This window comes from Phaethon lepturus, unplaced genomic scaffold (assembly GCF_000687285.1).
Source record: "Phaethon lepturus isolate BGI_N335 unplaced genomic scaffold, ASM68728v1 scaffold1817, whole genome shotgun sequence".
NCBI lineage: Eukaryota > Metazoa > Chordata > Aves > Phaethontiformes > Phaethontidae > Phaethon > Phaethon lepturus.
Genome location: NW_010552310.1, coordinates 1,529 through 28,799, shown reverse-complemented (window position 1 = coordinate 28,799; position 27,271 = coordinate 1,529). Strand labels below are relative to the sequence as shown.

The 27,271-nt window shown below is 39.3% G+C and overlaps 1 protein-coding gene across 1 annotated transcript; it reads right to left on the bottom strand.

The window, feature by feature from the left end:
• Window positions 1–227: 227 nt before the first annotated feature.
• Window positions 228–27,271, bottom strand: GLP2R (glucagon-like peptide 2 receptor; the record flags this gene model as incomplete). Its single annotated transcript, XM_010291161.1, has 11 exons — window positions 228–566; window positions 2,728–2,769; window positions 9,299–9,437; window positions 11,030–11,118; window positions 17,165–17,234; window positions 18,444–18,504; window positions 22,580–22,739; window positions 23,637–23,793; window positions 24,032–24,138; window positions 24,922–25,043; window positions 27,167–27,271. Coding segments are annotated over 11 exons (1,391 nt in total), but the record flags the coding sequence as incomplete, so codon positions are not given.

Below are 27,271 nucleotides of genomic sequence, written 5' to 3'. Positions count from 1 at the left end.
CATACCTATGAAAGAGAAAAACAAAATATTTCTCTGTTATGTGAGTAGAATGGCGGTCAAGCATGGATGAAGCTGCTGGGATGCCATGTGTGTGTCCAGAGTCCCCTCATTTCCAGAGTACATCCTGCTCCCACGTCCATCTCTTTCAGCATCCCAAGTCTGGAGGTGAGAGAAGATCTTTCAAAATACTGTGCCTGTTGGAAGGTGGTGCCCTCGTGGACAGCTTTCTAGATCTCACTTTCTTCGAAGACTTCCTCAGTTGTCTCTCCAGTGGTGACTTCTCCTTCACTGCTGTCTGACATGCTTGCCCATGGACAAGATGGGAGCGCACAGCCTGGCTCTGAGCTGAGATCCGATCCCTGCGTCACTAGCACCTGCTGGAGCTGCACGCCGCAGGGCTCGCTGGCCTCCAGGCACAAGTGGTGTTTGCTGCCGAGGTGCTGTTTATTTCGTTTCTGTGAACATTTCCTGAGGTATTTTATGTTTTCCCCAAGAAAGCACAGTTTACAGCCAAAGGGATCTGCCAGCAGGAAGCGGGACCACTGCTTCTGGAGCTCTGCTTTCACCTGGGGGGAGAAGAAAACAGTCTGTCCATGGTGATGTCTTGTGACCACCCTGCAGCCCGCTAACCCAAATGCTAGTTGTAGAATGAGAGGGACTGTGGGAGTGCTGAGCTTCCTATCGCTTTGGGGTGCACCTCGCATCTGGTGAGGTCCTTGCAGGGTAGAAACAGACTTGTCCACTAAATCAACCTTAGGAGTCCACCTCTTCACTCTGACTTAGTGAAGTTTTTCCCAGCCCCCGAGTCTCTGATACACTGCCGTCATAATGCGTGTGTGTGACTTCCATGTTTACAGCCTGATGAAGTGAGGAGGAGGAAAGTCCAAGGGCTGTGGAAATGAGGACCATGCAGCACTGCTGGAGTGCTGTGCTTGGATATCTGGTTTGTTTTGTTAAAGCTTTTTATCTGCCAGCTTCCTTAAATCCTCAGCACGGAGCGTCCAGCTGCCTGTCACGCTAGCCAGTGCTGCAGATGGAGGGCAGGCTCCAGGCCCACCCAGAGGAGCACGATGGGCCCTTGCCTAACCAGCAGGCCCTTTGACCCGAGAGCTCAACTGGGCCAGGAGGTAGAAGGCCAAAAGAGCAACTTTTCACTGCTGATGAGAGATCCTAGCAGTTCTGTGCCCTTCGCAAATATTAGACAAGTCGTCCTGTGTTGCATACAAGTGCCAGTTCTCTTTTTTATTCAAGTAGTTCCAAAATTGCTCCAGGTTTCATTGTTAAATATTAGGAACATATGGCCTACATTTGTGTAAAGCCCATCTTGTTTGTTTCACTGGTGCCTTTAAGAAAGGGTCCAAATGCATGACCTGTGTCGGTGTAGTGTACCATGCCAGCTGGCAGTGCCAGGCTCTTAAGTGCTGCTGACGCTGGATGTGTCTGTCGAGGTCTGCACCCGGACCAAATATAAGGGAAGTACAGACAGTGAGATTCAACTTAGAAAACGTTTAAAATTAAATGAGATGACTGATTCCACAGCCTACATAACATCGTTTTCTGAGGTAGCCTGTAGCAAGTCAGTACGATAAGGCAAAGGCAGCTGTGATGGTGATGAAGGCGCTGGGTTGTACAGGCAGGAGCAGAGCCAGTAGATCAAGAGAAGCGATTGTTCTCCTCTACTCAGTAACCGTCAGACTACCTCTGAATGCTGCATCTAATTTTGTGCCCCCAGCAAAAAAACTGTGTAGATAAGCTTGAACTTAACAGCAGAGATCAAGGCTGGAGCACTTGCCCTATGAGGGAGAGGCTGAGTGCATGGGGCTCGTTTATGCCGAGGGCCTAAATACGGCCTATGAAGAGATCATGGAGGAGATGGAGCCAGGCACTCTACAGAGGTGTTTGGTAGGGACACAAGAGATAGTGAGCATAAATTGAAATAAATGGGGGAAGTTCTAACATATATGGAAAAGATGTTTCCTCCTGAGTACAGTGAAGTACTGGAACAGAGAACCAGAAAGGTGGCGGAACCTTTGTCCTTGGAGGGGGTTTGAAGCTTAGCTGGACAAAACCCCGAGCAACCTGGTCTGGGTCTGAATTCAGTCTTCATGCTATGTTGGGCAGGAGGATAGCTTTCTCTACTGTCATCTCATTGCATAAGAGCCATCACTGATCTGCCTAAATCCTGGCATGGAGCAAATTGAACTCCCAGCTGTCCCTTGAGGCATAGCAGGAGACAAGTTCCAGACAATGAATCCCCTCACATCAAGTCTAGGGATGTCCTGAGCAGTGCATGCATTAAATTACTTTTTCAGCATGTTGCTGTCTAAGATATTAAAGCACCCCAAATTTGGTTGCTTCACATGGACTTAGGGGTAAACTAAGAGAGGGTTTAGCCTGGCCAAACATGAAGTCTGGTTTTCCAGCTGATTAAAAGAATGGGGTTTAGGTGGCTGATCATAAGCCTGGGCTGGTATTTCAAACACTCCCGTGTATCCATACGTCCACAGTGCTATAGCCACTCAGGCTTCAGTGGAAATACTTTTGCATTTGAATCCCAAACCTGTGAGAGGTCTTGCTGTTCTCTTCCTACAAAACAATTATACCAGTTCAAAAGAATGCATGCATGTTCTCAAATAAGCAGGGCTACTCAGTGTGTTAATTCTTCTTGGTGTCATTAATATACTTTTTTAATCAACTAAAAACTTCTCTCATAGCATTTTTTCTTACCTCTCCATTAGCAAAGCAGTATAAAACTGCTACAAAAAATCCCTGTAAGAGAAAGACAGTAAGAGGAAAAAGTTAGAGTGCACAGGAAATACCTGAAGTTTTAGTTTAAAGATGACATTAGTGTTAAAGCCAAAGTATAAACAACGCTGCTTAATGTTCAAAAATGAAACTAGTTGCCTGTATTTACTTATTATTGAAGTACCCATTAACTTGTTTTCTTATGGTGCCTTAGCAAATGTAGGGCACATTTAGTGCAGATGCTGAAGAACAGAGACTATACAACCCAGTTTGATATTCCATATTATCTTCTTTACTACCACATATCTTTTTTTTCAAACTACTGCTGTTATACTGTTGCTGCTGCTATTTCTAAACAGAGTAAAACAAAAAAAAAACAGCTTCAGGTCTCATATTACCCATGTGCTTGTTTGATTTGCAAATGAGACTACTGCGAGGGATTTCATTTGGGTACCTTTTAAATATTAGTGCTATGTTAAGTGATAGATTAGTGCCAGTTTGCTCAGCTGTATTAAGTGTTCTATATGTATTAAGTGTATGGCTATTTTGAATTCCCATTTTTCTTTTGAAATAGATTTAAATAAAGACCTTTAAAAGAAAAAAAATCCTAGAGAGAAAACTTGTTTTAAACCAACCCCAAAATTATTCTTTCAATTTTTTTACTTTCTGTCTATATTTGATCTCAGGTCAAAACAGCATACATGCATACATCTCAGCCTAACAGTCTGGAACAGTTATGCAGATTTATTACCATTGCTTCAGGAAATGCACTTCTTTTGGTATGTCTAAACATATCTATAACACAAGTTCTGATGAAGAGAATAAATACTGTTGACTATCAGTCCCAAGGCAAGGTAAAGTAAAAAGGTGTCATAGCCATATATAACACAGCTGACATCATCATTCAATTGTTTTCACACTCATACTTTTCCAGAAATGTTTCTGTTTTTCTCGGACAAAAGCTTAAAAAGGAATTTTCATACACAACAGCTTCAATATTTTTTAATATATCTAGCATTAACCACTAGCGTCTTGAGCCTGTTAATATTCTAGCAATGCTGAAAGGTTTGGAGTAATTAATTCCTTAAGCATATGTACAATAAGTATGAAAAAGCACAGTTTATTTGCCACACCACTGGAAATGGGGTAGGAGGAATAGCAATCACAATTGCTTTTTCCATGTATTTAATTTCCACTATATTTCAGGCGTCCCCTGGGTTATGATAGCAAGATAAAGGCAATTTATCAATGTAACTTTTAAATAATCATCTACCTCTAAATTATTTGACAGAAATATGAAAAAAAATCACAAAATGTTGTGGTCACTAGAGTTTACAATAGATATTTTACTATGGAGATAAATTTTAGAATAACAGTTATAGAAGACTCAGAAATTATGGAGAGAGTTTCTGATGAATAAATACAAGTTTAATAGCTTAAAAAGCAGCTTTTTATGCAGAACTACTTCTGCACCTGGAGATAGTTCTCTTTTTTGGGTAGAAAGTCCATGAAACTGTCTCTACTGCATTTTTTAAATTTATTTTATGTTCAGAACATGAGCTATAAATTTGGCCTCATGGGCACCACAAGCAGAAATAGAATCTAAACTACATGGTGCTGTTAAGTCCTGTGACTGCTAAGCCTGATGATACCCACTGCCAGAAATGTAAAAACTCACAAGATTAAGAGAGGATTTTGTGAATACTAGTGGCACCTCTGTGTTTAATGTAAGTTTGTAAATCCCTATATGAATTTAGTTTGCTGCTGCAAGATCAGAATGTGCAGTGACAGGTAGAAGCACTGTAAAATCCTACCAGAAGCTGGAAAATTTAGTGATTATTCATGTTTGATGTTGATTTTATATCCTAATTTATTTCATACTTCCTTATATTAATATTTTTTGTAATACATGAAAATTCATACTTAGAAATCTCTCCTGTATGCCATGACTTCCAAGGCATATGTTTTTAAAATGATCACAGTGTGAAGGAAAAAGAAAAATCAGAAATTGGGAAGAAATTAATGTTTATTAGAACAATAACCAATAGGAAAGGATAGATGCATGTGTAAGCCTCACGCTTGTTCTTCAGCTCTACTGAAAATGGCAACATGGTAAATTACTCATTAAACAGCTGTGTTTTATCCACCAGAAACCAGTATTTTTTCCAGTTTGCATGCAACAGTGAGCCAAGATCTTTCTAAAGAAAAGACTCATCATATCTACTGCACAACTTGTATTTAGAATTTAGTTTTGTGCTCCTTGAAAACGTTTGAGCTAAAACCTCCAGATGAGATCCCAGAGGTAATTGTTTTCTTTAACAGAAGTTTAACTGCTTTTTAAAACTACCAAGATTTACAGACTAAACAAATGTAATTGTGTACAGTTTGTGTGCTTTTTTGCTAATCCTTTCACAAATAATGCTGTAGCTAAAAAAGCAAATCTGCAATAAACATTGTCTAACATCTTTGGCTATTTTGAAAAGAAGTTTTGCTTCTAAACTGTGCCATGTAGCTGAGCAAGTGCATGTTCCTCTAAAAGGAAAGAAGTTTCTGTTTTCTAGCAAGGATGAGTAAGCTATCTTCTATCAGATTTCTTTGTACAAGCCACTAAATAAAATTTTCACTTAAAATGATTCTGTGTTTCTTAAAATAACATCTAGTCACTGCAACCTCTCCAAGTAAGGATATATCTAACTGAGGAACGTGTACTTCAACACCATGTCAGCATGCCCCCTTAGGGTAGTGGGTCTGCATGAACACCCTTTGCCTGCCTGAACATTTTTCCCCTCAAGCTGTAGTGTGGCTCCTTCACACCTTCATGCTTGCAGCCAAGCTACGAGGGCACAGAGCTGCCAGAGCTACGCTCATTCCTTTGCTACCTCAAGTTTCTGCCTATTTACACGCTACTAAGGCAGGGTGACTGAAAGAGAGTCAAGGGCACAAACATCTCTAAAACACTCTGCTGACTGTATCGGTAACTTCTTTTCCACCTGCAGATGCTAGTCTCTCTATCTCTTCTACCCATGTGAGTGCTCTGACAAATTTTCTCTTGGCTCTAAAAGTTTTTTCATGAGCACAGTACTTTTTATGAGTGTACATATAGGAGGCCATAGTGTGCCTTTGCAGATATGGTGAATGAACACATCCTTTAGGGAAACAGAGCCCACTTTGTATGAGGACAGACATTCTCACAGTTATGATTTCTGGGGGGAAGAAAATCTTGATACACAGACATTTCAAATGGGCTATTGCAGGAATGAACCTCTTTTGCCCGAAGAATGTGTTGGTACATCCTGAAATGTCTAGTTTTTTCAGAAGACAGCAAGCAAGCTCTTTCTTTGCTCAGGAAAGAGAGCAAAAAATTGCTACCTGGTTTACCTTGTGTGCCTTCTGAGAGAACTGGATATATGGTGACTCCATTAAAAAGAGAGTCTCTTATAATCTTAGTTAGAATTTATGAATGGCATCTCATAAAGACTTGAACTTAATGGAGTCTCCTTCCTTTGTAAGCAAAATGGGAAGAGTTATCTTGGTCAAGATTACTAGGAGGAAAAATAGCTCCCTATGGAGATATGGGAGCAGATATGAGACACAGGTTTACAGGTGTTGACATTGCCAGACTTCAATCTTGGGAACCATGGGAGGAAAATATAGAGGTGAAATTTTTATTGCTGGGAGAAAATACCAGAATTCCTTTAACCAGTAGGAACATGGTGAATATAAGCATTTAAGGGTTAGGAAACTATGTTCAGTGGGGAGTTAAATGCTGTGACCCAAGACTGAATACCCAGGCCTACACAACTGCAATTTTTCTCAAGTGTCAAGTTAAATGCTAAACTCCGGTATATACTGAATGGGGTGGACAATGGGGCACCAGACACCTAGACTGGGACTCACAATGGCCCAGTAACTGGAAGCTGCCTGGTGGAAAAGGACCTGGGAATGTTGGTCAACACCCTGCTGAATATGAGCCATCAGCGTGCCCAGGTGGCCAGGAAGGCCAACAGCATCCTGGCCTGTATCAGAAATAATGTGGTCAGCAGGAGTGGGGAAGTGATTGTGCCCCTGCACTTGGCACTGGTGAGGTCACACCTCAAATACTGTGTTCAGTTTTGGGCCCCTCACTGCAAGAAAGACATTGAGTTGCTGGAGGGTGTCCAAAGAAAGAGCAACGAAGCTGGTGAAGGGTCAAGAGCACAAGTCTTGTGAGGGAACTGTTTAGCCTGCAGAAAGAGAGGCTAAAGGAGGCTGAGGAGAGACCTTATCGCTCTCTACAACTGAAAGGAGGGTGTAGCAAGGTGGGTGTCAGTCTCTTTGACGTAACAAGTGATAGGACAAGAGGAAATGGCCTCAAGTTGCTCCTGGGGAGAGTTAGACTGGTTATTAAGAAAAATTCCTTTACTGAGAGAGTGCTCAAACATTGGAACAGGTTGCCCAGGGAAGTGGTTGAGTCATCATCCCTGGAGGTATTTAAAAGATGTGTAGATGTGGTGCTTAGGGACATGGTTTAGTGGTGGACTTGGCAGTGCTAAGTTAACAGTTGGACTTGATGATCTTAGAGATCTTTTTCAACCTAAATGATTCAATGATTGAATGAAAGCAACCAAGAAAAAATGACAAAGCAGAAAATGCAACTGCTTCAATTATTCCTTTCAGGGACTTAGACACCTGTGTTAAGGATTCAGCTATAATCAGTGGGTCAATGTGCATTTCTTCAAAGGAGAAGCTGGCTGTTGTGATATATCCCATATTTTGCTCAATAACCTGGAAGTATGAGAAATACCTAGTGCCCTTCCACAGGCACAGCCATGTCCTACAGTAGTCACTCAGTTACCAGGCTATCTGGGTGGATGCACATCTGCACCTTCTCTTGAATCAAGGCAGGTTAATATTGACCACCGCCATGTCTCACAAGGCCATGAGTGGAAGTCAAGGATGAGTAAGGCAAATGCTGAGATATTCTACTCTTCGCTCCTCTGATTACATAATTTTTTTCTTACCTTTTTACATCTATAGTTATTTAATGTAAATGGTATCAGCACTCAGGGACAGGTGCCTAGGCTTTAAAGAGTTCTTTTCCCTGCCAGTTGCTGTAACCACTAAGCCACACATTCACATTCTCTTTCATTCTCCTTCCTCTCAGTTAATTTTACATCTTTGGTTGCTGGCTTACACAGCTTTGTTTGGGCAGGAGGAAATGGTGCTGTGTAAGACTTATTTGGAACAGATTAAACCATCTCTTAGCTGGGGCCTGTGTTGTCTCTTTTTCCCAGAGGAGTGCACTAATCAGGGGTCTAGTGTGCAAAAGTAGACTTTTTTACTGGTGCTTATTCACTGAATTAATGGTGGGTTTCTATGTTTCATTTCTGACGTATTAAGTGTTTTGTTGAATTCATACTTAAACCCATGAAAGAGGTAGAAGACCCAAACTGAAGTCCTCAGAAGGGTATCTATCTCAGGTGACATCTTTGATGCCTATATGTGAACTGTGGAGGCCTGGAGTATGTAGGTGTGGTTTAGGCATAAAAAATGGCTTTGAGTTTTTATCTAGGCTTGCATGGAAGTACCTCTGATACAACTGCTGAACAGCACGCAACTCAGGTGAGTCATGGCCTGACAAACTTCTCGTACAAGACATGTCTTCAATGCACTTGCTCGAGGGCATTATTCTGGTAGGTGTGCTCAGAGTGTGTCCTGTAGGCTTGAACCACACACAAAGCAGTTCTTGCTTATCTTTCACATGCTTCTCCTTACAGCAAATGTTTTAACTCTGCTCATTGTTCTCACAGTATTCAGATCTGCACATCCTTTCATCAAACTGCCCCAAATGCCAGGTAGTTTACATTCAACTCCTTTTGAAAAAAGTCCTAAAAGCTAAGCACTGCCCCACAGACCTGCTGTTGTCAGTGATGTGTCAGTCATGAACTGACTGCCTCAACTACCCAAGCTAAAGTGAAACTCCTCCTTGTATCTCCTGGTGCAAAGAGTCTTGACTGCTTTTTGTTTGTACACTAGCAAGACAACAAAGTCATTGTTGTGTGTTTGAAGGATGCTGGATGTGTACTATGCACTGAAAAATTGCTCTTCTCCAGAACCAACTCTCTCCTCAGTGTGAGTGCAAACTCAACAGATCACCTGAAAGGCTTGATAAAAAGAGCCATCCAGTGCTTTTTAGGAATTAGCATATACTAAACACATATTTTAAATAGACCACTTTAATCCTGTTTTTAGAACAGGGGTCTGTGATGAACTGTCACCCATTACCAGACAATATAGGACACACTGTTTCCAAAGATGGCAGACTTCTTTGTTGGTCTTTGGGACTATCATATTTTGAATATGTAGTTTGTTAGTTTTTTATCTTGTCACCATAATAGTGTATTTATAGAATACACTACAGAATCATAGAATCTTTGGGTTGGAATTTAGAGGCATTATAGGTTGGAGCATAAAATTAAATAAGAGGACTGTGTATCTGTGGTATGTATAGGTGAGCAATATATGCATGTGGATCTATGACCCCTAAAAACGGTACTTGCAAAACAGTACTTACATGAAATGAGCTCATTGTCAGCTGAATGAAAAGTCTTATATGTCTTGAAAATCCTTCCACCTGTTCATCGGTGATGAAGGCAAATACAAATTCATGGATCCCCAACAATGGAATCAGCACAAGTGTAGATCTTGCCAATCTTAAAAAGAAAATGTTGGATTATAATATTTTTACAACATACTTGGTGCAAAAATCAAAAATTCATCTATAAAGAAATTATTCCAGACATGTTCCCTGTTCTGACTCTGGAATGGTATTAGTAATTTTGTGACTTTGAGGGCAAATTCCCAGATATGAATTTTGGAGCAGAAAAGTCTGTACAGGAGGGAATCTTGGCTTTGGGTTTAAGGTGAAAAGTTAGGGACAAGAAATTGAATAGGAGGATCACTGTCATCAAACTTATGCTGCTAGGTAACAGAAAAATATTTACGTAGCTAAATATGAGTGATCTGTTAACAGGGTTCTTAGACCTTCCTATTGCTGCTGAAAACTCTGTGTAGCTGCATAGAAAGTTTCTGTGGTACTGTCAGCAGTTGTCTACTTTTTAAAACATGCAACCAGAATAACTTTTATGGAAGAGAATCTTCATTAACAAGTCTGGGAACATGTTTGTATACATGAAAGAAGAGATCTCAATAGAAAGTGAGTTCTGGGGAAGACTTGCAATGTGAGGAATAGCTTGAATCGTTGAAAGTTTAGCAAAATTATAAGCTGTAGAAAAGAGAATATAACACAAAATATTAGGCAATGTTAAATACAAACACTGCTGTCTGTGACTATCATCACAACAATCTTTTTATAGCAATCTGGAGAATATAGCTGAGATCTTTTGGACCTTGAATGCTGAAGGAAAATGGAAATATGCTTCTTTTTAGGGACTTAATGTTGGAATTTAATAGGAAGTTGGTAGTGGACTTTCCATCCTGCCTCCACCTGCCCAGTCCTGTTAGACAATAAAATAATTAATCTTAGTAAGGCAGGACTATAATAGCAGACAGGGGTTCACAATGCTTTGATTAAAGATACTAAAAACTGGAAAGAATTGGGATGTGGAAAGCAGATAACAAACCCTCAGGTTTGCATAGATTTAAGTGCAATTTGCAATGCACCCTTAGCTCCTTGCAGAGCTTGCAGAACAGCCTGCCCTTGCTGTTCCCACAAAGTGTGAAGATGTTTGTGCAAAGGACAGCTCCAGGACTTTACATAAGACATGATGTATCACTGAGACTTTGGCCAAGAGAGCCCACACCAGTGTCTGCAAGAGCATTCTCATTTGGGTTTACAATAAGATCAGGGACAATCTTGAGTCAACAGTGTCTGAGTCTGTGAAAAAAGTAAATCAGAAATGCTACTGTCACTTAGGAATATCCCACAAATCTTCTACACCTCCTTTTCTTTTAAAGGACCTTTTGTCACAGTCAAGGAAAAAAAATGTGTCACAGCAGTAGAGGCCACAGGTGCACAGTGAGGATATCTGACAGCAGAGATCTTACTGCATTGCAAAGTCCTTGAGAAAATGCCCAAAATGTTCACCATGCAGGTGTTGACATGCCTTTACCTCTCAGATTGTGGAGCCTGTTTGCCCAGATGGCTTTCCTATATCAAACTCGGAATATCTGTTACACCTGATTGGTGGTAGGTAAATGTGTAATCTGCAAGGACAAACTGGCAACGTTCTGACGTTTTGAGAAAAAAAAAAAAGATAAGATTTCTTTGTTATTTATTACATACCTGTATTTGTAGTCATGAAAACTCATTTGCTGAGCTTTTAGTTTGGAAATCAGCATTCTGAGAATTTTTAAGAAGATGCCAAAGTTAACCTTGAAAGAAAATACATATGGGTTATTTACAATAAATGTTACAACACTACTCATATAGCTATTAAAGAAACGTAAAATTAGTATTAAACAGTTGTAAAACCTGTCACTGAGTAACTGGAATACAGCTGTGATCAGGTTGGAACAGAAGCAGGTTATTGCCACAGCTGCAGCAGAGAGCACAGAGCAGCAGTGACAGACTCTGCTGGTATCAACTCTCTCCAAATGAGGCACTTAACAGAGATTATATACCTTTAGGTCTACAACTCTTCACCAAACCATGACAGGTAAGCAGGATGTGGTAAAAAACAGCAGTGATTGCAATTTTTCGGATAAAGAGGCTCTAGACAGCCAGCCAAGGAAGCCTTGGGCATTCTTTTATGAATAATTCACTCCTTTGTTAATTAAATTGTGCTGACTTGACCAAGACCAATCTGAAAATATTTCTTTTCTAATGAGGCCTTCAAATGCCTATGAGACATTAAGTATTTAACTTCCACAAACCAAAAGCCTTATGCAAAAAAGTTATTAAGGTTGCAAAGTTGAGAAACTTAGCATTGCCTCATTCAGCCTCATTTAGGTATACGTTATGATACATGATCTTCCAGTACAAAATTACATTTTAATTTTAACACAGAACGCTTCTTCCTCATTTTGGGGATGGACAATTATTCAGGACTACTTTTCTTGTCTTCTTTTGGTGGGTAGTTATTCTGTGTAAAGAATCGAACATTTTTCATGCTGTTCACCCCAAATGTGCACAGATGTATCTTTTAAAACATCACAGTGTGGATAAGTGGATATTATTCCCTTAAAAAAAAAACAAAACACAAAAAACTAAAGCATAAGTAGATGGAGGTCCAAAGTGTAAGATCTCACCAGTTAGAGGTGCTTTGGTTTGATTTTGCAGAGCAATTGGCATCAGCACTATGTTACTGAGAGTATCATACTTGTTATTTTAGCTGCAACTGGAAGTGCTCAACCCTTGCCCCATCAGCTGTGTGGATATTCAGAAAGCAAAAACCAGAAGTTAGTAGCCAGTTGTGATATTTTCCCTAGCATTGTGTATGAACTTGGGGACAGAGACAGAGTTGGAAAGCAATTTTCTGAGGCAGCATTGAACTACCTTAAGCTCAGGATCATCCGTTTTCCTCATGAAGAGCCCTCTTTCATTCACACATCTCTGATACTAAAGTGCATGTCTTGCAGACTGTGCATTCCTGTTTTATTCTGCAGCAATAGTTCATCTTGTGGGCATCTCTTTGGACAAATTAGGGGAGATATAGATGCGCACATGTACAAAAGGGGGTGAGTTACCTTTAAATGGCTGACTCTACTTCTGGCCTTTCCTAACTTTTAGAGTTTGATTTCTTTTACTATATTTTTTTGTTTTTACAAATACAAACAATTAATCATAGTCAACACTGTAAGGTTTTTCAAAACTAGAGCTAGTGAGCATTTTCCATCCGAACTTACTTTTGTTTGGAAAATTTTGTTTATTCTAAAAATTGTTTTCCATTATGAACTTCTGCTTTTCACAGAATACGCTAAAACTTCACTGAAAATGACTCTCATAAGATTGAAATATTATTACACTTGATGTTTAACAGAAAAGACAGAATTTGCACTAGAACATGGAAGCAAAATCACAAAATCACAGAATGGTTGAGGTTGACAAGGACCTCTGGAGGTCATCTGGTCCAACCCCTCTTCTGAAACAGAGCCGCCTAGAGTAGATTTCCCAGGACCATGTCCACATGGCTTCTGAATATCTCCGAGGATAGAGATTACACAACCCTATCAGACAACCTGTGCCAGTGCTTGGTCAACCTCACAGTGAAAAAGCATTTCTTGATATTCAAAGGAAACCTCTTGTTTCAGTTTGTGCCCATTGCCTCTGGTCCTGTCACTGGGCAGCACTGAAAAAAGCCTGGCTCAGTCCTCTTTACACCATCCCCTCAGGTATTTATATACATTGATGAGATCCCCCTGAGCCTTGTCTTCTCTAGGCTGAACAGTCCTGGCTCTCTCAGACTTTCCTCATGGGAGAGATCCACCAGTCCCTTAATCATCCTTGTGGCCCTTTGCTGGTGTCTCCCCAGTATGTCCATGCCTCTCTTGTACCGAGGAGACCAGAACTGGACGCAGCACTCTAGGTGTGTCCTCAACAGTGCTGAGCAGAACAGAAGGATCACCTCCCTTGACCTGCTCGCAATGCTTTGCCTAAGGCAACCCAGGACACCATTCACTTTCTGTGCCCCACAAGGGCACGTTGTTAGCTCATCATCAACTTGGTGTCCACCAGGACCCCCAGGTCCTTTTCTGCAAAGCCGCTTTCCAGCTGGGCAGACTACAGCATATACTGGTGCCTAAGGTTGTACCTCCTCAGCTGCAGGACTTTGCACTGCTCCATGTTGAACTTCATGAGGTTCCTGTCATCTCATTTCTCCAACCTGGAAAGGTCCCTCTGGGTAGCAGCACAACACTCAGCTCAGCCACTCCTTCCAGTTTGGTGTCTGCAAACTTCCTGAGGGTACACTCTGCCCCATTGTCCAGATCATCTATGAAGATATTAAATAGGATCGGACCCAGCACTGGGTACACTGATAGTTACTGGCCTCCAATTAGACTTCATGCCACCTTCTGGTCCTGGCCATTCAGCCAGTTTTCAATCCACCTCACTGCTCATCCAACCCATACATTGAATTGGTCATTACAATAGCTATGCCACGGTCCCTACGTCAGTGCTTTTAAAGGTCTCAGCAGGGTGATCTTATCATAAGCACTGATATTATGAAAGCTAGCTCCTACCCCTCATTAAAAATGTAAAACTTTTCAGTAACAACTTGGGATGATGTCTAGAAACAGTCATTTCAATATAAAATCTAAAACTCTAACTATGTGCAAGAGCTCTAATACTTTATTTCTTACGTAATGTGGGATAAAGAAACCAAAATGCCACATGGAGTTTTTAAGATCAGTGTTAAGAACTACATCTGTCATGGTCTCCTCCAGTTCTCCACCACCAAACTCAGATAATGACTTCATTGTTTAATCACTCTGAAATTTCTGGATGGCAATAATATATACGAAAGCGAGGTGCCATCATTGTTTCCCAGGCTTACTATGTATGAATAGAGCTGCTCAGTAAATAGCAACATACCAGCTAGCATAGTGTTTTCCCTGTGATTCTTTTAATTTTCTTTAAAACAATACAGGACTGTGGAATAAGGTTCAATATTATTAAAAAAAAAGGAAGTACAAACTTTGCATTTCTGATGTTTCATGAGAAAAAGCTTATGACCTTTTCACCTGTACACCAACTTATGCCCTATGAGGACAAGGTCCAGCTGTGGTACCTGGCTGTTATAATCTGTGCACAACCATCATGAGGTAGTGCTGACACACGTTTTGCCAGTGGATTTTAGATAGGTTAGAGATGTTCCATTCTCCTGCAATCTGATATCATCCCTTTTGCCTAACCTTTCAATTTCAGTTCTCATTGATTCCTTCCCTGTTTCTCCCATGCTATCAGTGGTGAAGTGATGCCACAGAAGGCATCTTCCCACGTGCAGCTCCACTGCTGGCCACCATCATGTACACTGGCAACTGGATTCTGTGATATCAGCTCTGCACATATATTTCCTGTTTGCCTTAGAATTTCCAGGTAAGGGTCACTCAGTGGGATTCTGAGGAACAATCACGGACAGAATGTCCTGCAACCTAACAGCAACAAGATGTCTTAGTGACATTTATTCATAAAGTTTATGGCTCCTTCTAAAATGAGCATTGATATCAAAATACACAGGTAAGAAGCAATGGGTAAAGATATGTGAGTTCCTTCACCACTTCAAGGACTCAATACTACAAGACTCAACAGACAGGCAATTAGGTCTAAGAAAGTCTTCCCAGGAAGAAGCTGAGCCTGGTCCTCTATACACATTCCTGGGAGGTGAAAGAGCTTCAACTGTCCTCTAGCTGCTGCTTGTTCTTCTGTAGAAAGATGTCCATAAAGTCTAAGTGATAATGCTATATCTTCAACACTTTTTCTGTATTTTCTAATACTTAATGACTATAAGCACTGGTAATGATCAGAGGATACATGCTCAGAATAAATTAAACTGCTGGGGCTATTTGAATCTGTGAAATAGCACCAAGGCAGAAGATCCCAAAATGTAATATAAAAAAAGAAGAGATTAAAAATTATGTTAGAGGAATAACATGTATGTGTATGTATCTATTTACATATAAATATAAGGAGACATCTCTTTTTGCCAACTTTAGTTAGAGGGATTTTGAACAAAAGTTTATTCCTCTGTCACTTTATGTCCACCTTGATATTCTGTGTTTTGGTCTGTAGTAGGGAACTGTATCTTATTCGTCTCAAAGTATCAAAGGCACCAATTACAATGAAAAATGATGGAGGAAAAAAACAAAACAAACAACAAACAGGAAAAAGCATTTTCTCCTAGTTTTGGGTGATGATGACAGGAGCTCTCCAAGTAGTGACATGAATATCTGAATTAAGGTTAGAAAGTTATATTTAAAAATGTCTTTGTATCTAGTCTGAACTTTGACTTGTCTATTTTCTGCCATCCTTTTGTTGTACTTGGGAATGCATTTCTGCCTTTTAGATCTGTTTAATTCCCTGTTATTCAGGGGACTTGGACTGGGTTGAGCATACTAACATCAGTGAACTTAATATTCTTACAACAAAAGTAAAACACTTGATCTCTTTGATGTAACAGAAATGTTGTTACTTGTTTCTGCTGGTCGTGTTCCACTGGTTGTGTATTTTCTGCTCAGGCCCTCAGAAAGTAAACTGATCATTGAGTCTTATTTCAGAATGAAGAAATTGTTTCATTATTCCCTCAGGTCTTGACCTTTCCCTCAGTTTTGGTCTGACAGACAGTTTCTGTCTGTCTTAATATTTCTTTTTGGCTTTTGCTTCCTCTCACATCTCAGGCTTTTTTACTTTCTTTTCTGGTTCTTCTCTCCACTGTTTTTTGCTTTTTGTTTTTGATAGAGTCTCCTCCATTGTCCTTCTAATTATTTACTTTTTGTGATGGCTACTAAGTGTGTTTCTCTGTTTCACAGCTGAGTCCCAACTATGCCCACTTTCTCTCTCGCACAGTTCTCTCCAACTCAGCAGCAGCAAAACATAATCCATTATTTCTTCTCTAAAGTTTTAATTTCCACATCTTTTCCCCAGTGTGACAGAAACCAATGCCCTCCATTTACTCCCTGTACACATTTGCATGAGTAAAGTACATCTCTTCTGTACAACATTTGCTATCTGTTTAGCTAACCAAGTCACTTATTCCTCCAATCCTTTCATACCTTGCCGACTGCATGAGAATGTAAAATATTCTGGGGACACACCACAGTCCCATCTATCAAAATTCTGTGTCCATAATCATGTCCCATGAGTTGTTTCAGTCATGCTATTTCCATCTCTTCATTATTTTTTCAGTCATGCTATTTCCATCTCTTCATTATCACCACCTTTCAGGTGTACACTTCTTAGCATTTGTTTAAGAGAAAAATTAATAACTCAGTCTTGTCATGCTGTGCTTCGATATTTATTAGCTGAATGCTTTCTCCCCATGACCCTCAGTATTTCTGTTGCTACTTCTCTGCATCTTTGTTATCATAATATCTTCCTCTGTAGAGAATTTGGAGCTTTCTAGTACTGCTCACCACATGGCAGCACTCTCCTAAGTAACCGGCTCACTGAGAAAATAAGTATAAAAATATGAGAAGTTAAAAATATGAGAAGCTAAAGGCTCTATCTTTCCTATAGATGGAGCTGTGCAGAATTCACTGCACAGATAAACAGCAGTGTTTTGAGAAGTTGACACTGAAATCTTTGTTGTTTGTAGATAGACAGAAAGGAAGCCATACCTATCCACACACAGTAATAAACTTCATTTACAATTTTTACTTTCTCATCTTTTCTAATCCAAGAATTGGATTATAGATGGTGAATGGGTCACAAAAGGCAATCACGCTTATGCATGGTATTACGAATAGATGAAATAATTCTTACTGCAATGGAAAACAACATTGGTCCTCTGATGATCCACCAGATTCCCATGTGCTCATTTGTTCCCCAGCATCTGAAGAATAATTTAAAATATAATTACATTATTTTCATTGAAAAAAAAATAGAAAGCTTCCATAACTTCAGTATATATTTCAAAAGGAAGTTGATAAAGTTCACTTTTTCAAGTGGTACTCAGGAGCAATGTAATTGTATTTATTCTGAAGATCTTTCCACCTGAATGTTGAGAGAGGTTTCCCTAGACTTCAAACTTCAGAACTATCTGATAAACTCAGTCTTTAGATTCACACAACTACTGTACACGGCACCAAACCTTCATAATGGAATTCATCCTACTAAAATTTATCTGTATGAAAATGGAAACTGGAAATGGGTAAACTATGAATTGTGACCATGGTTCCTGACCTCCTAAAAAGTGTTCATGCTGTTTCCTTGAAGCTGTCTCCTTTTCTCATGCTCAAACCTTCTAACTTGCTCGATGCATATGTTCCTTCTTGCTAATTAATCTGAAACTCTGTAGGATCTTGACTTGTTATTTACAGTCTATATAACATCTAAGTCTATGAGACTATAATTGTGATTTGGTTCCTGATGTTGTTGTTTAATAACTATATTGGTGTTGTAACCAAAATTCTCTATGAACCATGAATTAAAAAAGAGAACAAAAAAAATATACATGAATCCCAAAGTCTATGTGATGCCATTAACAGCATCATGGAAGACCAGAAGACTGGAAATCTGATGCTTACTAGTGCAAGTTACTCTTACTGATTCATTCAGTGAATACTGAACACTTTCATTCAATACCAACTTTTAGTGAATGTCAGTTTTTCCCATTATCCTCCATAACGATTTTTTTTTTCAAAATGGCAGCAAATACTAATTAAATGCAGAGTGTAGATGGTTTCCAAGAAAACCACTGGTCTCTTTTTCTTACTAACAAGATGCTCTCCATTAAGATGTTTGTGCTGACAATTTGCTTCATTGTTCAAGTGGATGAACATTGGATGCAATAGCTTTCGCTTCAGGAACAGTGAATGTTCCTTCCACTTCTTGATTTATGTGTGAGTAAATCTGAGAATTCCTAGAAGTAGCTTAATGTCGAAGTACTAAAATGAACCTAGAAAATGTAGGAAGTATTAATAAGTTCTGTATAATCTTAATCTAGTAGTGAATATTTGTGTCAATTACTGTCAAGGGCTTCCAGAAAAATTAAGCTAACAGAAAGCCAGTATTCTAAGGCACATTTTATTTAGTAACCTACCCTGTGTTCTCCAATTTTGATCTGCTTATTCCCCAAGGGCCCACAAACAGGATAGGAACAACTGAAAAGAAAAGGAGTCAATTACAGCCAAGTTTGCAGAATCGTTCATACAAAACACAGATGTGTTACAGTAGTGCGTGGTATAAAGACATATGCTTTTCAGTCTTCTATTTAGAATTGTACAAAAATCAACCTGATCCTGGCTTTTCCCAATTGTAATTCAATTACAAAATGAAATTTCGTTGTATAGTTGAATCTGGCATTTTCCAACTGATATATACATATATATACACACATAAACTGCTGACCTGTCCAAATCTTCTAAATTCCTGACTCTGAGAATTCAAAATAATTGGCACCTGAGGCCTCACAGACTACCTAAGGCACCAGTTGTTAACATTTTTATTTGTTGAACCTTAAAGAGTTTTCAGTGGAGGAATGGAACTCTATCTAGTTAATTAAAACAACTGACAAAGGCTTGTTTTCCTGGCTTACCTTTTCTGGACCCCTTAAAGATAATCTGTGGTCCCCATGCCCCTATTCTTGCCCCTCCTCCTGGAGATCATAAGCTGCAGACTGAAAAAAAACCCTGAAATAAAGGATTACTATAGTATTCCAGTGGTGTACAAATGTGCAGGCACAAGCTTCAGTCACAAGCACAAGGCATGTGAGATACAAAAGACAGGTGTTCGAATGGATTCTCAGCCCAATAACACACAGGAGATTTTCTGGTGGATGTGTCAGAAAGGAGAGGAGATGTGGGTCACTGGGGCCAGAACAGGACCTAGTCAGGATTCTGGGACGCTAGCTAAAGTCATGGGGGAACCTGGAGTGTGGCAATACAGGGAAAGGGCCAGAAGCACAATACTCTCAGAGATAATAGACCTCTGATGATAGAGTCTTACTTGGGTGGGAGATGGCATTGGTGCAACAAGTGGGTCTGAGAGAATAATCAGGGTATGGATCACTTGGGAAGAGCGCTACACGTCCAGGGGAATATGAGATTGTCTCATGGGGAAAGATGGTACCCAGGAAGATGAGGTGATGTTATCAAGTGCAGTTCCTGGACAGTAGCTGAGGAAGAGTGTCTTAGTAGGTGTAAGCATGGTTCGCCCCTGCTTGGCTCAGCAACAGCAGTATGGGTTGCAGTTTGAACAATTAACAAAATGATTAGTCCCTGTTCCAATGAGCTGGTGATCAAAGCAGTAAATGGATTTAGAGAGGTGGGAAGAGTGAGGAATCAAGGAGACAACACTAATCAGCATGAAAGACAGTGGTTGTGGTGTGTCAGTAACCTGATGCTAATACAGCCATATTAATATAGTACAAGGGTTCTTTAAGGAGGAATGTGAGAGGCAACTGAGAAACCAAGGCATAGATGGGGAGAAGGACCTGCTAAAGTGTAAGGTGCAGCAGAGGAGAAAGCCCAGAGGCTTGGCAATGGACAATGAAGTGTGGTGTTATGCTTTGACAGAGACTTTTAATAAATGAGGAAGGATGGGAATGAGTGTGAAAGCGAAGGAAAGTAGTTAATGTCTGATGAGGAAGAAGCAAAAGAGGAAAAGGAAGGATGCTTAAAATGGGATAACATGTTCAAAACTGCAAGCCTGAAAAATAACATTCACAACAGCACAGTGGAAAAATACAGGAAAGGCCAGAGAAAAGGATGCTGTAGGAAATAAGACAAGTTCCAATGTGACTATATCTAGAGAGGCATGAAAGGATTAGGGTAATACCCCATTTCCCTTAAACATTGAAATAACTCACTCTTCAAAGGTACTTGTCATCTTCCTTTGGTTCTAGAGAGAGTCTCCATATTAGTTACCTAAATTTAACTTTGTTAGCTAAAATGAATCCCCTCCTCCATCAGGTAGACTAAACTAAAGATTTAAGTACTACTTGATTCTAATAACCCACAGGAAGTCTGATATGACTGAAAACATCAGTCAGAGCACTCAAAGAACACAACATAAATCATACTGGGGAAGCAGAGGAGTGACTGAGGTTGGGAGATGGCATGAGGATGAAAAAATTAAGAATTCCGTTTTAATCATATGGAGCTTGACTTCATAGTTAGATAATCAGGAAAGTTTTAATTTTTTTAATATTAACTACTTTATTTCCCTGTAAATCTAAGGAAGTTCATCTGGAATACTTGGGACCCCTCATTGACTGCGCAGAGAAGGGTATAGGAATGTATTTTATCTTCTGTTTTACTATGATCCTTTACCCTGAGAAACTAGACTTGTTTTGGGACAAGAACAATCTTCTGAGATAATTCTAAACAGCAAATAAAGTTTCTGGGTTCTTTAATGGATCTTTATTCTTTCAGACCAAATAGTTTTGCTCTAAATTAAGTTATCTTGTGTGCTTCAACAGGGTTTTATACCATGCTTTTGAAACTTTTTTTCTCAGGTTTCCCCATGTGTGGTATTTTAGATGCTGAAGTCCTGTTTCGGATCTTGCTTTAAGCATTGGCATTTTTCTACAGCAATGGTTCTTTGTAAATAAATTAATACAGTCATATTAGAAAAGCATGAAAAACGGTCTTATCTGAATTAAATTCTAGGAAATCGTCTGGTAGGCTATTTTTTAGATGCTATCCAATTCACATTTCAAAATTCAAGAGGCGAGGTAAATGTCAAAGAGAAGTGAACTGTCTTCATTCCCTGCGATTGTTACGGAAAGAGCCTAACACAAGTTTTAGACAACTAAAACTGAATGACATGAATCACTTATCTAACTGACAGGGAGTTTACCACAACCTTAATAACAATAACCAAAAATTTCCTTTAACCATGTAAATGCTGTAACATTCCAACTGTAATTATTATAATTTTAGTCTTAGCTACCATTTGCTTCAGTTATTTATGTTTTAGTTTAAACACCTATTTAAGATCATATCTCCTTTAGGGTTTTTTTTTAGATTATTACTGGGAATTGGGAAACCTTGATTTTCTCCTTTGTCCAGGCAAGATACAGAATTACGCTCTTTGAGTAAGCAACAAATGTAATTGTCAGATTACATGACATAATTTACGCAAAACTGTTCAAGTGTTTGTAACTAACTTTACATTTTCTTTATTCCATGAAAAATGCCTGAAACATAAGACCTGAATCATGCAGCATTTCAGATTGTCCTCTAACTTAACACACACTTTAGAACTTTAAGGTGAGCTAGGAAGGTGAACATACAGAAGAGAATTGCTAATGTTTAGACATCTTTGCTATGTAAGAAGTGCTCTATTACAAAGGAAGAAACTGAAGTTGCTGGTAGTACCAAAATATTCAGTGATGACAGAAAATGCAGCCAAATATGGTCAAAACACTAGGCTAGTGTTTTCTTATGAAACGATTCACACACTTTTCCTGTGGTAAGCTAAAAATAAACGTTAACCATTAAGCTGAGTAGCTGTATTGTGTGAATTTAGCAAGATTGTGTAAACTTGCATGCCTTACTAATCACCAGTCTCCAGAGGAGGAACCAAAAAGGGGACTTCAGGGACTGATAAAAGAAATATCTTGCCAGGAGGAAGATAACAAGAATAGGAGAATGCTACCAGCAGGAAGTCAGTGAAATTTTGTAGTAACTAGGTTAAAGGAAAAGGTGGCAGGGGGAAATCATGACCACAGACTCAATTGAGGAGCTATGCAATTACCCCCACACACTTTCTAGGAGCATGCATGTTAATTTAAGTACACGTAACCAATAGCAAGTGATATAGTAATCACTAATCAATGAATGTAAACTTGGGCAGGTTTTTTATTGTTTTGCTAATCATGTAACAATATAAACATGCTGTAGACGTTGTACTGACCTAAGCTAGCTTTGTGGGGTACCACCTAGCTTCCAGGTTTGTGCAAACCTACAATAAAAGGAATACTTCGACCCTGTGTGAATATTGGCCTTGCATACCGGGTAAAGATCCCACTCTTTCGGATGACACCTGTATCTGCAGGTCAAGCTGAACTGCAAGGAATGTATCACTGCTGGTATACCTTTATTGACAATTGTTGACTTCAAAACAAACAAATAAAAAAGAGTTCAGATTTTTTCTTTCTTCATTATAAAGTACCCACCATTGACTCGAAAAAGTACCACAGAATAAAGAACTTGGAAATTGTTATGTACTTACCCCATCCTATCACAATATATGTCTGTAGCAGTCGTCTTTCAGAGAGTACAACAGTTATCAATAATGTGTGCAGATAAATTCCTTCTACTAATAGCCAAAAATTATTTGCCCCAACAAAGTAATGCATGAAAAACTGGGCAGTCCTGCAAACAATTATAATCTGTAGAAATGAGAGACCGAGAATCACTGTTAATATAGAAAAGCTCTGACAAATCCTGATTTTCTCTTGTTACTTTAGCAACCGTTTTAAAATTAGCACATAGTTGTGATATAACTGTGGTTCAGTCACATATCTCGCAAGACTCTCCTTGCTGCTTGGGAGTGGCTGGAGAGGAATGCAACAGTTTAAAGGTTCCTTCATTGTCAGAGAGTTTGAGTGGAGCTGACAAGTAGGAAAAGACAGTGACAGTGTAGGCTGGGGTATGTATTCTTTGTCATGATCTTAATATCAGAATTTTTACTGATGAGTTACTAAAATAATAGTTTCCACTAACATCTTGCAGGTAAATTCGCTCATTGACATGGGCAAACTATATTCATACAATGTAACTTACCCACAGTGATCACAAATGAGAGATGTTGTTATTCCATTATCTAAACAAGTGTAAGAAAATTAGCACGTTTTCCTAATATAGAAAAGCCTTTGAACTATTTTCTTCTTTCTTAGAGTTCTTTCACAGCAAATACATTGTTTGATAACATCATCTTAAAAGCGAGATTTGTGTGCATTGCATTGTGCTAGGCATGCCAAGAGCGAAGAACTATAGTGTTACATAAGTGCCAAACAGATGTGTAGGTTTCTTCCTAAAAAATGCAGGTGTAAGTTTTTTTGCTTAATTGTATGTTTCTAAATATAACTTATAAAAATCAATCTATTACAATTTATCAAATCAGATTTTTTTTTTATTACCCCAAGCTTTATCAGCAAAATTTCACCATTCAAAGCTCAACTAACAAACAACTCAAAACTTGCTGCCAGATGTCAAACTTCCAAAACTGTAACCATTACGGCCACTAGCAGCATATATTTACTATTAGCAATGAACTAACAAGTTACCTCAGGACTGAGGTATAATATCCATCCAGTTTCATCATTTGGTTTTTTGGAGTAAATATTGTAGTATACAGTGTCTTTTATAAGAATTGCCGTAGCACGCAAGATAAAAGATGCAAATAAATTCATATGGATGTAGTTTCTTGTGCAGTGAAGTTTTCTGTGGGAGCAAAAATAATGTATGAATCCTCTGGAATATATTTGATTTGCAGAAATAAAAAAGTACAATTCATATTGTTGCCATCAACAGATTTTGCTTATGAATTGTTTTTATGCTTATGAGGAAAATAAAATACAAGTTATTTACATTGGAAGCCAAGCAATAATTAAGTTATATGAAAAGAAAAAAGTGTATACTGGGGTCTGTACTTTTAAAATGTACGTAAATTTGTACTAACCTGAGTGAAGAAAGTATAAGGAGAGCTAATATAAGTGAGATGAGAGAAAAATAATATCCTATAGTATACAACAGCTGTAATGTGGTAAGTAATTTATGTTCTTCTTCCTAGGCATAAAGAAGAAAAACGTGTTATACATGCAGGCGGGTGGGCAGAGCACAAACGCAGCTCAGAAACTTTTGAGTCCACCTTCTTTGGGTTGCAAGGTAGCCAGGGGAGGTTTCTGATGCCTGCTCCCTGCACTGCCTCATGAAACCAAGGCTTTGAAGATACAGAGCGTGATGCCCAGCCTCACAAACGAGAGCTGATGAGTAATTGTTTTCATTTTATCTCGTACAAAGAGCTGAGCACTGTCGAGGTGAGGGTATCTAGTTTGCTCTTTATTCTCCCCGGGAGAGCCATTCCCCCAGCTCCATGCTGTATCAGATCGGGAAGGATGGCATTTAGATTACGATGAATCCTCCGGTCTGTGACTAGCTAAATTTGAAAGGACCAGTTAATGGCTCATTAAACGCTAAAAAGCTCAGGAAATGGCAGGGAACGAGGTTGTCTGGCCTTGGCAGATTGCAGCGATTTGGGGCAGATGATGGGATGCTTTGAACTTAAGTAATCTACTCGTTCAGTTACAGTCTTTTTCAATTTTATTAGGAGAAATTCAGCACATGTGAACACTGGACTCCGAACAGAAAATAATTTGTGGCATCGAAAGCAGGAATCCCTCTCCTTAATCTTTCCTTCTCTGCTTCTTCTGAATAAAATAACAGGTTTCCATTTGGTAATCTAAATGAAATCTGAACATCTTTTACAGGTATTCAGTGGAATGTTTTTTCAGTTACTCCAGAAGGGATTAAGAAGATTAAAGTATTAAGCCATATATAAAACATACTTACTTTTTTTTTTAAATTGTTTTTCTCAGAACATTCTGAACTATCACGCCAAATGTCTGTGGAGTTTTCCTTCGTTTGCCAAGTCCCTTCATCCAAGCAGACTCTGTATACATTTCCTACACTTCCTGAAAGTAAACAGAGGTTTGGTCTGAAAGGTCAAAATAAAGTTTTCATTTTTCATACATGTTTTAAAGATTTTTCCCTTACACCACAGTAATAGACACCGGCCGTACTCAAAAAAAGGAATAAAAACACTTTTCTTTTGTCTTTGACAATATATTTTTCATGTTTACATAAGACAAAGTAGGAATGTAATCTAGCAGAAATAAATTCCCAAGATGTACCTAGTATTTACAAAAAATACATAGTTACTACATCCAAAAGAAAAGCTTACATGTCACTTTTTTCCTGTTTCCTCATAAGTTCCATCAAGTATAGGTAGCACATTGCCCAACCTGTGCAGTCAAAATTGTAGGAGGAAGAGTATGGTTTGATTAGGGAATGATCTTTCTCTGAAACACCTGTGGCTGGGGTTTTATTTACACACTTTGGGGCCTGATCAGCAGTTGGTGTGAACCAGTGAAGCTTTCTTGGCTGTCGCTGCATTGTCCTAGTTTACACTAATTAAGAATTTGCCCATAACATCAGAAGAATGGTATGGGGACCCTGGTTGATGTTTGTTTGATGTTGTCCTCAACAGCTGCCTTCCATTTATTTCTACTCAGACCTGAGATTTTTTATTCATTTTTTAATTAGAAAGTATTTAAGGGTTGCAGCAACAACCAGAATATTTTATTTTGTTCAGGATAAGTGGAACTGAGAGAACTGCTTTGGGAACATAGTTTGCTGTGACGGTACAGCAAAGCTGCTAGCTGTGTGGAGACTAGACACTGAAAAAAATCTGAAGGCATCTATGAAATATGATCAGAAATCTTATTTCTAGACTACCCTAATTTTTCAGTGCTCAGGCTTGGAAATGATGACAAACCCAAATAAATTTACTTCAAGCTTTCAAGCATTTCTGGTCCAAGTCCATCGGTGTCCCAGAACAGACACAGCTATGGCTTGGAAGTGGGACCAGCAATGGAAATGGGGACCACAAGCAACCCTGATCCCAGTCCTGCAAAATATCTAGGACAAACAGACAGCTGGGCTGCCTCTAAATGCCTTTTCTCCTAAGGTGCTGTGGCATGGATGAGAATGCCAGATGAGCCCCACTGTGTTCTGCACTGTGAACAACATTAAAATCTCCATAACCTGGTGCAATGTCTTATACCTTGCTTTTGTAGAAATTTAGACAGTAAAAGAGAAAAAAAGAGTCTCCATTACATGGAGGAAAGGAAGATGTTTTTATGTTTATTATGAAGATCTGAATTTGTTCTAAATGGTTGGCAGAAACAGTTGTTTGGGGGACTGGATAGAAGCTGGATTTGTTTCTGCTTAGCAGCACAAAAAAAGGAAAAAGTATGATGTTACAGAACAAACCATGTGTGGGGTGTGCTGGAGAAAGCTAGGATAGGCAGCCTGTAGTAGTCTCCCATAAACTAAAGGACTCGGACACAATTGGTCCTTCCAAGTGGTATTAGAAATGCAGCCAAGAAAGCCACATGTAGTTAAGAAAGGTGGTGTAGCAGGATTCAGAAATGCTGGGCTGCAGTGGTAGGAATGTCCTTTAATTTCGTTAGGAGAAAGGGAATGTTGTTTGCTTTTAGGTGATTTTGCTCCTGCAGCTGTTATTCTTTTTCCCTTCCTGAGAGCTTCCCTGCTCCACTCCCTCCAGGAAAATGCTGCTTGGAAAGCTTGTTTTTTCACCACACCACTTGCTGGTGGTGCATATGTCCTACTGGAGGGATGACTGCTTGGACTGCGGCTTTGTTTGGCTATTCCAGTTTTCTGGGAGATAGCTTCGTGTCTGGGGTCAGTGGGGACCCCAGAATCTGAACTTTAGAAACTGAACCCCAAATCTGTTACTGCCAATAAAGGCCTGGCAGTATGATTATGCGGTCTTGGAAATGTTTCTTTCTAGCAGACAATATGGAGCTGTAACAAGCACAGTTGGAGAAAAAGAGTAAATAATTAAACATCGACAACAATTTTGTGCCTCAGTTCGGAAAAGAGGTGAAAAGAGCTGTGACAAGAAAGCCCTCGGCCACTTCAAAGGACACTGGGACAAGAGCGACCAGCACCGTCTGTCCTTTAGCTGGGTTCCCAGCATAAACTCAAAGAGAAGTTACCGTTTTAACATTACCGTTTTCCAACCATGGCAAATATGAAGGACAAGGAACAGAGACATTTCCTGGGCGTGAGTGAGGCCAGCAAACAAATTGATCAAATGTTCCATTACAATGTATTC